The sequence below is a fragment of the Rhineura floridana genome, chromosome 8 (genome assembly GCF_030035675.1).
Source record: "Rhineura floridana isolate rRhiFlo1 chromosome 8, rRhiFlo1.hap2, whole genome shotgun sequence".
NCBI lineage: Eukaryota > Metazoa > Chordata > Lepidosauria > Squamata > Rhineuridae > Rhineura > Rhineura floridana.
Window position 1 is genome coordinate 7,790,389 of NC_084487.1, and position 13,078 is coordinate 7,803,466.

The 13,078-nt window shown below is 46.5% G+C and overlaps 1 protein-coding gene across 8 annotated transcripts in view; it reads left to right on the plus strand.

Moving 5' to 3' along the window:
* Positions 1–13,078, plus strand: part of PLXNA4 (plexin A4) — a 748,486-nt gene that overhangs the window by 493,491 nt on the left and 241,917 nt on the right. For all 8 annotated transcript variants that reach the window (XM_061638090.1, XM_061638091.1, XM_061638093.1 and 5 more), the window contains exon 5: positions 9,589–9,689. In XM_061638090.1, coding sequence (XP_061494074.1) covers positions 9,589–9,689 — 101 coding nt within the window. The remainder of the gene's footprint in view (positions 1–9,588; positions 9,690–13,078) is intronic.

The following is a 13,078-nucleotide window of genomic DNA, read 5'->3' on the forward strand; positions in this document are numbered from 1 at the left end:
GTGTTAACACTTGCAAAGGAGAAACTTCTCTGTATTTTAGATTAATCTGCCGTTTGATTTTATTTAAAAAGGTTTCTCCAACAACAGTGAAGAAGAGTTTGACTATACCATTGCCACAATTATTATGAGATACAAACTATAATTGCAACGACTTCATTGCTTTTTCATTATTCAAGCTCTGACTATGTTCAAGCTCAGTTCTTTGGGTCTTGTTGAATTGCACTCATGCTGAAATTATTTTGCCTTCCCCTTACAGAAATCTAAAATCCCCATTGCCTAGGATGTGAGGACCTGTGCATTCAACTTCACAAAAAGGACAACGGTTGCCATTGTGCATGACACATCTGTGTGTGTTGTGCTTTACAAAGAAAGGGAAGGGGTGTAGGTTAATGGCAGAGCATCTGCTTGTAGGTGGCTCCAGGTTCAGTCCCTGGTGTTTCCATGTGGGGCTGAGAGAAATCCTTTCTGAAATCCTGGAGAGCCGCTGCCAGTCAGTGTAGAGAATACTGAGCTGGATGGACCAGTGGTATCAGTCAGTATAAGGCATCTTCTAATCTGAACTCAACAAGAAGAACCACTGTTGTTGTGTATGGGATATCTACTTTCACTGTACTTTTATTTATTTATTTATTGTTTGATTTATATCCCGCCCTTCCTCCCGGCAGGAGCCCAGGGCGGTAAACACAAGCACTAAAAACACTTTAAAACATCATAAAAATAGACTTTAAAATGCATTAAAACAAACCACCTTTAAAAACATTCTTTAAAAAAAATGTTTTTTTTTAAAAAAATGTTAAAAACATATTTTTAAAAAAGGTTTAAAATGTCTTAAAAAGCAATTCCAACACATATGCAGACTGGCATAAGGTCTGTATTTAAAAGGCTTGTTGAAAGAGGAAGGTCTTCAATAGGCGCTGAAAAGATAACAGAGATGGCTCCTGCCTAGTATTTGAAGGAATTTCCCAGAGTCGGTGCCGCCATACTAAAGGCTGTTTCCTGTGTTGTTCAGAACAGACCTCCCGATAAGATGGTATCTGCAGGAGGCCCTCACCTGCAGAGCGCAGTGATCGACTGGGTATATAAGGGGTAAGACTTTCAGGTATCCTGGTCCCGAGCTCTGTATGGCTTTGTACACTAAGAGTAGAACCTTGAACTTGGCCCAGTAGCAAATGGGCAGCCAGTACTTTATGGTGCATGAGAGGCCAGGGCTCTGTCCCAGGGGGCTAACTGCCTAGAACAGTGATCTTCAGTGCTTGGAGACCCAATGCTCACCTTTAGCCATAAGATGGATTTGAAGGCCCACTTCTTAATTTCCTTTTTGATCACATATTTGTATGGCAGCAGCAGCAGCACTGTCACCATAGTGCTGTTGTGGCCCACCTTAGGTCAGGCTGCCGTTGTGTAGACCAGCCTTCTCAACCTGGTGCACACCTTTGAGTGTTATTGGGCTCCATCTTCCACCATCCCTGGCCATTGGCCATGCTGTATGGGGCCAATGGGAGTTGGAGTCCAACAACATCCAGAGGGCACTGGGTTGGGGAAGAGTGTGGTCTAGAGTGGCCTAGAACAGATGTGGCTAGTATTCTTTGGCCCAGGGGCCACATTCACCCTTGCCAACCCTCTGGGGGCAACATGCCAGCCACTTCACTGTTGCACTCTTGGCTGTGCTCTGCCACCCTAGTCAGAGGCAGCATGCTTCTGAAAACCAGTTGCCGGAAGCCTCAGGAGGGGAGAGGGTTCTTGCACTCGGGTCCTGCTTGCGGGCTTCCCCCAGGCACCTGGTTGGCCACTGTGAGAACAGGATGCTGGACTAGATGGGCTACTGGCCTGATACAACAGGCTCTTCTTATGTTCTTACATGCACACACACACACACGACACATGCTGTCACACAGTCATAACAAGAACGAAGCGGTCTGAGCATATAACAACTGTTCTGGCTCGCTTGCACTGGCTTCCAATATGCTACCGGGCCAGATTCAAAGTGTTGGTACTAACCTATAAAGCCTTATACAGTGCGGGACCACGATACCTGCAGGAACGCCTCTCCCGCTATGATCCGGCTCGTACACTACGGTCTACTACGAAGGCCCTCCTCCAGGTCCCGACCCATAGGGAGGCCCGGAGGGTAGTAACAAGATCTAGGGCCTTCTCAGTGGTGGCCCCCGAATTGTGGAATAGTCTCCCCGAGGAGGTTCGCCTGGCGCCGACACTATTATCTTTTCGGCGCCAGGTTAAAACCTTTCTCTTCTCTGAGGCATTTTAATCTAAGTTATTTATGTAAATGTTGTAATTTTTATTTTAGATGGTGTACTTTTATATTTGTTATATTGATCTTGTAATTTTATTATTGTATATGTTTCTATGTTTGCCGCCCAGAGAGCTGTTTGCTAGTCGGGCGGGATATAAGCTGAATAAAATAAAATAATAAATAAATAAGAATATAAGACGAGTCTGCTGGATCAAGTAAATTGCCCATTTAGTGTAGCATCCTGTTCTCACAGTGGCCAATCACATAAGCCTGCAAACAAGAGCTGAGCACAGCAGCACTCCCCCACCTATAATTTCCAGCAACTGGTATTCAGAAGCATACTACCTCCAATGGTGGAGGTAGAACGTACCCATCCTGGCTAGTAGCCACTGATAACCTTTTCCTCCATGAACATGTCTAATCCTCTTTTAAAGCCATCCAAGTTGGTGGCCAAAATTGCACCCGCACCATGGCACTGTGCTCTGCTCACCCCAGTGTTGTGTCTACTTTGACTTGTTTTGTTTTTGTTTTGCCACCACCAAAAGTCAGTGGGGACTTGCAGGCAGGGCCAGCGCCAGGCATTACTGGGGCCCTGGGCACCAGCCTGCCCGGGTGCACAGCTCCTGCCTGTTCCACCTACCCTCTCCTGTCTCCTACTGCTGTGCGTACTGCGGACACAGGGCTGCCATCAACCAAGATGGTGGCGGTGGCATCTCTAAGGGGCTGATGCCCCTGCCACCATCTTGGTTGATGGCACACTCTGTGTGTGCGCACATGCCTGCCATCAACCAAGATGGTGGTAGGGGCATCAGCCCCTTAAAGAAGCCTGTGCTGCCATCTTGGTTGATGACAGCCCTGCACATGCAGAAGACAGAAGAGAGAGGTAGGTGGAGCAAGCAAATGGGCCGATGGCCTGGAAGCTCTATCCCTGTGATCCACAGCAGGCACTCTTCCATGGATTGTGGCAGGGGAGAGCTACTCTCCCACCTGTATGAGGGGACCTTCAGGGCCCCCTCTGGGCTGCAGGGGCCCTCAGCCTGGACCTGACCTGGCTGCCTTTTGGCACCGGCCCTGCTTGCAGAGCCAGAAATTGCTTGGGGAGCTGGATCAGGGTTTGGCCATTCTCTGTCTAGGCAATAGACACAAGAAAGACAACAGAGGAAGCAGAAGGAAATGGAAGCAGGCCAAACTATGAAAGAAGAAACAATCTAACAGCACAGTCTGAAGCATATCTACTCCAAAGTAAGTCCCACTGAGTTCAGTGGTGCTTACTCCACCATAATTGTGTATTGCAGTGGTTCCCAAACTGTTTTGTTTCCCCCCATGGACCACTTGGAAATTCCTGAGTGTCTTGGTGGCCCACTTCATGACTTTTTTCCTGCTTCTCGTAGCAGTTGTAATGTGCTGTGCTAGACGTGGGATGATTTTCAACTGAGTCAAGATTAAGCCACTTAAATGTAGCCTCCCATTAACTTTGCTGCTAATTCTCTCTAAAATGCCTGTTACCTAGGATGTGAGGACCTGTGCATTCAACTTCACAAAAATAATAGCTGTTGTTATTGTGTGTGGTACATCTGTCTGTGTTGTGCTTTAAAAAGACAGGAACGGGCTGCAGCCCAATGGGAAAGCATTTCAAATGCCCCCTTCCCGTCACTTCCCATCTGTCCTGCTCACCTTCTGAACAGACATGCGGGTTCTAAGAACAGTGGAGCCGCCACTATGCATCATGTTGTTCACAGATATGCTGTGGACTACCTGAACGAAGCTTGCAGACCACTGGTGCTCCATGGACCACAGTTTGGGAACCCCTGGTGAATAGGATTGCAGTCTCAAAGGTTGTAAGGGTTGAAGGGGTAGAGAACATCTGTGGCTGCCCAGATGTTTGCTGGAGTCCATCTCCTGTCGCCTGCCCTGATCATTGGCCATCTGGGTGGGACTGTGGGCAGTTGGAGTCTTGCAGCATCTGGAGGTCTGCAGATGTTCCCCATCCCTGGTGTCGGGGTTGAAGGAGGAGAGATCGGAACAAGGAAATGTGGGTCGGAAAGAATTTATCTGCCCCCACACTTTTCTGCTTAGCATTTCAATTCTTTCTCCTTGGCGGTGGTTCAGCCCTCCTGTCCAGACCCAACGCATTTGTATTCATTATTTTGATTGTGTGTCATTTAGGAGCAGGAGTATGTCTTAGGGGAAGGGAAAAAGATGACCGAGGAGAGAACAATATAAAGGGTTTATAAAATGGCGTGAAGAGGCTGAGGGAGAGAAAGAGGCAGGGACACATTATTCACTCTCTTCCAAAATGGGTGGCGTGGGGAGAGAATTATTACCATTTGCTAAAATGGGTAGGCACTGGGAACAATTTAGAGATCAAGAAAAAGAAGGATCACTGCATGTGAAATAAATACATGGGACTTTTCACCATAGGATGACAGCATGACTTTGATACACTAGGGCCCCATCTCCACTGTTTAACGCAGTATCATGCCACTTCATGATTTCCCCCTAAGTATTCTGGGAATTGTAGCTTGTAAAGGGTGCTGGGAATCATTTGGAGACCCCTGTTCCCCTCAAAGAGCTCCAATTCACAGAGTTCCCTGGGAAGCGGGATTGTCTGTTAAAGCACTCTGGGAATTGTAGTTCTGTGAGGAAAACAGGGGTCTCCTAACAACTCTCAGCACCCTTCACAAACCACAGCTCCCAGGATTCTTTGGGGGAAGCTGTGACTGTTTAAAGTGGTATTTGTGATGTCCCTGTATGTAGATATTACTGTAAATATGGTAAGTGCAGGTTTTGTAGGGTAAATGTGATAAGTAGAGTGAGTGAGAGGGGGGAGTACATGGGCTAGAATGCTGGAGAATGCTGTATTGTGATTGGCTGAACGTTTGAGTGGCTGAAGGTATAAATGAGAGGATGACAGTTGAGAAAGGGTTCTGTTGGTTGAGTCGATTGGTCGGTTGTTGTGGGTTGGAGTTGGTGGTGGGTTGGATTATATTTGGCTGGTATTAAGGCAGATTATATATGACTGGAAACATAAAGAGTGACACTATATGAAACCATATGCTTGTTAAATATACCTAATCTTGTTATTTCCTGGTGTTTATAAATAAATATTTTATTGGTTTACCAAAAGCCTGATCCTTGGCTGGGGTTTACACAGACCTGAAGGGAGGGCAGGGTAATTACCAAGGTGGAGAAACAGTATCAAATGGTGGCAGCGGCGAAGAGATAGTGTATCATCAAGTATCCAGGGCAACCCAGGGCTGTATGCTTTATTGGCACAAAGATACAGGGGGGTTGTGGTCTGCAAGTGCACCAGACATAAAGTAACAATAAGCCAGAAGGAGACTAAGGCAAAGTCTCAATATTGTGAAATAGGGAGTGGCTGGTGGTGCTGCCTAGCAGTGGGATCTCGCGAGATCTGTGCTAGAGCCGGTGAGAGAACAAATAAACACCGGGATCCTGACTGGAGGGACCTGACAGGAGGTGGCAGCAGGTGGGATCCTCACAGTATTAAATGTGCTTTAAATGTATAGTGCAGATGGGGCCTCAGTCTAAGAAGTGCAGAGCAGTACATTTTGAATAACGATTCACAAGGGTCAAATTCCTCAGACATCCCTCAATACAGAGGAGCAAGGAATTCATCCATAATCAACCAGATTTTGAATTTGGTTGCATTAATGCTGCATGTGGGTGTGTATGTGCACATGCATCTGCAAACGGACACTGTGTATAGGCAAGGTGTTGCAAACAGACAGGCTTTTGGTTTTGTAGGTCTTCACCTGCATCTATGTTCTTAGGTCCTCCAGGTTATCCCAAGAGCACATGCCATAAATAAATAGCAGAGCACATGCAACTGTGTGGATGTGGCAAATGTAGAGACGGAGGAGAAATCTGATTTTTTAAAATTTTAATGAGGAACTACTTAATTCACACTTCTTGTGCTACTATGTGAATTGGAACACAGCTATCCTTCCAAATTTGCCTATCTCTGAATTTTGCAGTGTACTTCTCCAACCAAACAACATGTACAGAATGACTATATTAGGGGCAAATGTCCATAAAGATGCATATATTCCTGAAAATCACACACAAACCTGCATTACATTAGGTAATATTGTTTGCAAAAATGTGTATGTTAGGCAAAACTGCGTACAAACAATTATCTATCTGAAGAAATTTGCACTAAAATGCTGACAAATTGTCATGAAGATTTTCTTTTTAAAAGAATTAATCACAAATTTGCAGCAGAAATCTGGAGAACTGAATTTAAGACTGGAGTAATAAAAAAAAAAACTTAGAGGAGCAAAATTGAGATTTGTCCATCCTTGCTTCAGAGGATCTCCCAAAGATCAGCGAATTTCTTTCTCGTTTGTTTTTCCTGGGGAATAACAGGAGGAAAGTCAGTTTTGCATGGACTGGAAACATGTGTAGCTGGATGACTGCAGGAATGTCTCTAAATCCAAATAAACCACTTTTCCATGACAGTGATTACACTCTTAAGAAGAATCTGAGTGCCCTGAAGGGCACAGCTCTTGCATGTAACCTTGACTCCACAAAGGCAGTTTTATTTACCTGCTCTCCTCTCCTGTGGCACCTCAGGGAAATCAGAGGAGGAGCCTTTCCTTGAAGTCGCACAACTAATTATTTGAAATGTCATTGCCAGGAGTGCTGGGGTGTGGTGGCCATGTCCCGTTGGACCAGAGAAAGCTCCATGATTATCACAGCATGGGAGGCAGCATTTTTAGCATGGAATGAGTCACATACTGGGGGATGGCTATGAACATGCCCACAGTTAATGGCTTTTGTCTTAAAAGGGGACAAATCATTTGAACATTGTGGATGCCAGTCTATCAGTGGGGGTATAATTCTTAACACACCAGCAGCACAAGGCGAACCCAAGATCTGCCGGATAAGAGAGTTTGGATTTGGTAGGTCTTGGGCTTTCTCAGCTGAGCTATGCTGGCATACGTCCCTCACCCTGACTCAGCCAGGGCTCTGCTAGCTCAGCTGGGGCTCAGCTGAATTTAAGCCAGCATAATTTATGCCAGTGCAAGTCCCCAAAAAGGGGCATTCTGGGGGTGTGGGACAAGGCAAGGAGAGACCAGTGGGGCTGGTCCATTGGAGTGAATGGGGAGCTGCCCTACCAACTTCAGTCTCCCCTCTGCCAGCCTGCTTTCCTGCTTACAACCAGTCATGGGGTGGCACTCCCTCTCATTGGCTCTCCCTTTGCCTACCCCAGCCTCTCTGCTTTTTGCCCTACCAGCTTCAGTGGGCACCAGCCACCACTGGGAGAGACTTGCACCTATGCCAAACCCCACTGAGCTTGGCCATGTGACCTAGGGTCCAGTCCTCAAAACCTGGGCCCACACTCATTTGCTGGCTCAGCCAGCAGCCGCCCCTGCAGAGGCTCCTAACGGAGTTTGGAATAGGGGTGGCTTATGCCACTGTAAGCTGTGGTGACTTCTTGTAGTTAGGATTGCTCCTCAATTGATTTGTAAATGCCTGCCATACATAAGAAGGTACCTTATACCCTCTTATGTGCAGAGCTTGGAAAAGTTACTTTTTTGAACTACAACTCCCATCAGCCCCAGCCAGCATGGCCACTGGATTGGGCTGACGGGAGTTGTAGTTCACAAAAGTAACTTTTCCAAGCTCTGCTTATGTGTTCCACATGTTCCACTTATCTGAGACCACAGAAAGGGCCGCCTTGGTGGTCACGACTAGACTGTGGAACCTCCTCTTGAGAGACAGTCCTGTTATCGTTACTGACTTTCCACCAAATAATGGAGACTCCCCCCCCATTATTTTTTTTTGGAAAGTCTTTGATCGCCTACTTACTTATTTGTTCTGTCACTGGTTTTACTGCTATCGGTTTTAATGACAACATTCTTTATGTCTTTATTTTGTTTTGAATAACCGTTTTTATGATCTTTTTTGAAATTTATGTATTCTGTAAAAATGTTATTGTTAGTCACCTTGAACGTCTTGGAAAAGCAGGGGATACATTTGTTAGACAAACATGCATACAAATGAACAAGCAATATATTGAGTCAGACCTCTGGTCCAGTCAACCAAGTACTGTGTGCTTGGAATGTCAGCAGCTCTCCAAGGCTATGAAGACTGGTCAGAACCCCCCGTCCAGAAATTTATTTATTTATTATTTGATTTATATCCCACCCTTCCTCCCAGCAGGAGCCCAGGGCAGCAAATAAATCTATAATGCAGATATCTACCTTACAGAGTTGTAAGAATTATTGAGATAATATATGCAAAGTCCCTTGAACTCTCACAAGGGCTAAGTTTTGTCGTCTCTGAACCTAACCTACCTTACAGGGTTGTGGGGATAATCTTCAAGTATGCTATGCTACATTCCTTGGAGGAATGATAGGATAATTGATGCTCTGAATTCTCCCCTCTCCAAGTTCATCCTGCCCATCCAAGTGGGTCTGAAACATCTGGCTAAATATTGGAAGGAGCATCATCAAAGGGGGAGGGTGTACATGGATAGGGTTTTTTTACGTTACTCTTTCAGTTTGCACTGCCAACATGTTTGAGTTCCACCACCATCCTCCCAGAGAGTCAGGCTTGCTCCTACTTCCTGCCCGCATAGCCCCACCCACAGTGCCCTCTGATACAACCTCCAGTAAGTTTCTGTGCATGGTCCTTCAGAAGTTAGATTGTGTCTGATAGGACTTACTCTCAGGTGAGCATGCATAGGCTTGCAGCGTTCCAAAAGTAGGTTGGATTCTAGGGATGTTTGTTTGTTTTGCCAGAAAAAAGAAAGAATAATTCCACCTGAACATTGAAAGCAACAAGTGGTGGCCTGTGAACACTCTTGGGGAGTGCAATGGTTAGGCACAGTGTTTAGCCTTAGTCGGGGTGGCCAAATAGCAGCAAAGTGAGCTGTAAAAGAAGTAGAAGAGTAAAGTGAAAAGTACAGAGCAGAGAGCTTTTGCACCCATGTCCTGATTCTGAGTATCCCATAGGCATCTCTAAGAGCAGGATGCTGGACCATATGGGGCATTGGCCTGATCCAGCAGCCAGGCTCTTACGTTCTTTAAAATGTGGCAGTGTCATTGGTGCTTATACATGTGCAGATGCTTGGATGCATGACCTTGACAGAAGAACTGCTGTTCCTCCCTCTCCAGCCTGCTTATCCACTTGGAAGGGTGAACGTTGGCTGTTCTGCCGTGGGTGGAGGCAGGACTCTGGGCTCCCGCTGCTTTACTGGGAAGGGCACACAAATAGGTTTGGAGTCTGCGTGGCTCTGTGATGCCGGCTGGAACTGCAAACAAAACCAAACACACACAACACGTCTCTTCTCCTCTTGTTGCCCACAGCTTACCCGAGTGCCAGTGGAGTCCTGCGGACAGTACAAAAGCTGCAGGGAGTGCCTGGGCTCCGGGGATCCCCACTGCGGATGGTGTGTGCTCCACAACACGTAAGTGCGGCTCGCAGGGATGAGGGATGGGTGGGGCGGTGGGGCGTGCGGCTTCCTTCCCTTCTCCTTACTTTCCCACCTCACTGCAACACTGAACAGAGCTGCAAGTCGACAGGTCTGTCTCTGGTGGGGTGAGGCCAATCATTTGGAAAGGCAGCCACATTCAGAAAGAGACAAAGATGCTTTCTGAAGATGGAATATCCATCCATCCATCCATCCATCCATCCATCCATCCATCCATCCATCCATCCATCCATCCTACACACACACACACACACACACACACATATATATTTCCTTAGATAGAATTTAAAAACAAAAACAATTGTCATGGCAAAAGCCAGGAATTCTGTTGCCTACCATCTGTGGTCACGTGAATGTGACCCCATAACAAAGCATCCTGCAGTGCCTTTGAGATGAAGGACCTGTCTATGCTATAGACTTAAAACTGGTGTCATAGTAATTCCTTCTTCCCAGGAATCGGGTCCACCAGTCCCCACCTATGAGGTCAGGTAATCTGTGCCCCGGCCTCTCTGCAGATTCATTCGTGTGAATCTGCCCTACACTGTATCAGAAGCAGGAGCAACAAAAACACGCCACAGAAAGAGATCTGCAGACCAGACCTGACAAGTCTAGTTAGCTCAAGCAAGTGAGCTAAGCCACATACGACAGGCTATCCAAATCAGGCTGGGCTTAGAGCCAAGAGTTTTCTGGATCTGAAATACCAGGGAGAGGGTTGTATACAACTAAGACCTACTCAACCATTAACTCATGGCCATTAACTTCAGTTGGTCTACTCTGAGTAGGACTAGTGTTGAGTATCACCCAGAGTGCTGTTGCACTCATGTCCTGCTTGTGGGTTCATAGGCATGCATTTGGCCACTGTGGGAAGAAAATGCTGAACTAGATGGCCTGTGTTCTTACGGGCTTCTCTATGCCATAGAGCAGATCTAACCGTATCCCCAGCAACCTCAAGTTGTGCGGTGCCGCCTCCTCATCTCAGCAGACTGTGGGTTATTTTTGCCCACCTGCCCCAGAATTCTCTAGTTTTACAGGTAGAAGCTCTCCAAGGCTAGAGGCCCCCAAAATAGACTTGTTGGGGCAGCCATCCATGAGTCAGCCCTGTTCACACATAAAGTGCGGGGGGGTGGGGAGATCTGTTTTACATAAAAAAGAGTGCAAGCCATCCCCTCCCCATCTCATTGCACTCCATTACACTTTAACTAGAAAAGGTCCTCAAATGTGAAGATGTATCACTGAACACTAAAGTCAGGATCATTCAGACCATGGTATTCCCGATCTCTATGTATGGATGTGAAAGTTGGACAGTGAAAAAAGCAGATAAGAGAAAAGTCAACTTATTTGAAATGCGGTGTTGCACATACCATGGACTGCGAAAAAGACAGATAATTGGGTGTTAGAACAAATTAAACCAGAACTGTCACTAGAAGCTAAAATGATGAAACTGAGGTTATCATACTTTGGGCACATCATGAGAAGACATGATTCACTAGAAAAGACAATAATGCTAGGAAAAACAGAAGGGAGTAGAAAAAGAGGAAGGCCAAACAAGAGATGGATTGATTCCACAAAGGCAGCCACAGACCTGAACTTACAAGATCTGAACAGGGTGGTTCATGACAGATGCTCTTGGAGGTCGCTGATTCATAGGGTCGCCATAAGTTGTAGCTGACTTGGAGGCACATAACAACAACAACACTTTAAGCCAGGAATTGCTGACCTTTGTCTTCCAGATATCTCAGACTACAACTCCCATCAAACACAGCCAGACCTTCTGTCTCTGGTGCAGGTGCTGTCCTGTGCTGGGCTGCGTTCCTTCCACATAACCTTCCCTATAAACACCTTCCCTATAAACAGCCTTCCAAGCCGTGCCAGGTGGCTGGATCAAGCCATCCTTTTAATCTCCCACAATGCCTCTGACCTAGCAGTGTTGTGAGGCATTGTGGGAAATGAAAAGTGGGACCAGATCCAGGTGTTAAGTACTGGTTAGTGCAATGTACTTCAGCCAGGAGAGCCTGGCAGGTCCAGCTGACAAAGAAAGCGGCCCACCAGAGGACAGTTTGACCAGGGCCCCCTCCAACCTGCAGCTGATTTCCCTGCAAGCCAGAGTTGGTTTGCTTTGCAACAATCCCCTTTGCCATAGAACTGACTGGTCTCTCCTTGTAGTGCACCGAGAGCTGGATTGTTTAAGTGGATCTGCAAAGAGCTGGTGGGTTAAGGGGAGAGGAATTGCCTCGCAGCAGCAGGATCACATTTGTGTCCTGTCCAAGCCTCTGACTCATGTAGGCAGTTTGGCAAAAGGCCCCATAAGATGCCAAACCAGGCCTGGAGATAGAATTTTCTCTTTGCTTCAGGTCTTGATGGAAAATATGCTGTTGCCTTTGCTCTCTGTGCATGGAGTCTCTGGGACTGAAGTCCAGAAGAGCAATTTGCAGCTTACACTGTTTCAAAGGCTACCCCAGGGCGCCACCAGTCAGTGCAAAAGCAGCAGTGAGGCAGCAGTAGCTGAAGACTGGGGAGAGCTTTGGCTATTGGGGGCTTGTGTTGCCTTCATTTCCTAATTCCCTCCTCTGCTTATGATGCTGACTTCTCTTTCCAAGGGAGATGGCCTGCCATGGATGGGGGAATTGATTTCTGTGAGTCTTCTGTCCTAACCTTACAGGGGGAAATTTGATTCCGTGAGCGCAGAGAGGGAGAGAGAAGGCAGCTCAGTAAATAAGGGAGCATTGATTGCGTTTTACTTGGTGAGGAGGGGGATTTGGGACAAGCGGGTCATCAAAGCTTCACATTGCAGTATCTTTTGCCTGCATCTAATTCTCCGGCCCTCTCTTCCATCTTCCCCCTCCCTGCCTCCCATACTCCCTAGTGCCACAGACGCATACACTGCTGCCAAAACCATGCCTTGCAGAGGCCTCTTTAAGCTGCAGTTAATTGTTTGGAGGGTGCAAATGGAAAAGATGTCCAATTAGCTGTCTCCAAGGGAGGGAGTGGATAGGAATAAAAAGAGGACCTGCCTAAAACGTTAATAGCTGGCCTAAGAGACATGAATTTGAAATGTGGTGTTGGAGGAGAGCTTTGCGCATACCATGGACTGCAAAAAAGACAAATAATTGGGTGTCAAAACAAATTAAACCAGAACTGTCACTAGAAGCTAAAATGATGAAACTGAGGTTATCATACTTTGAACCCATCATGAGAAGAAATGATTCACTAGAAAAGACAATAATGCTGGGAAAAACAGAAGGAAGTAGAAAAAGAGGAAGACCAAACAAGAGATGGACTGATTCCATAAAGGAAGCCACAGACCCGAACTTACAAGATCTCAACAGGGTGGTTCATGACAGATGCTATTGGAGGTCACTGATTCA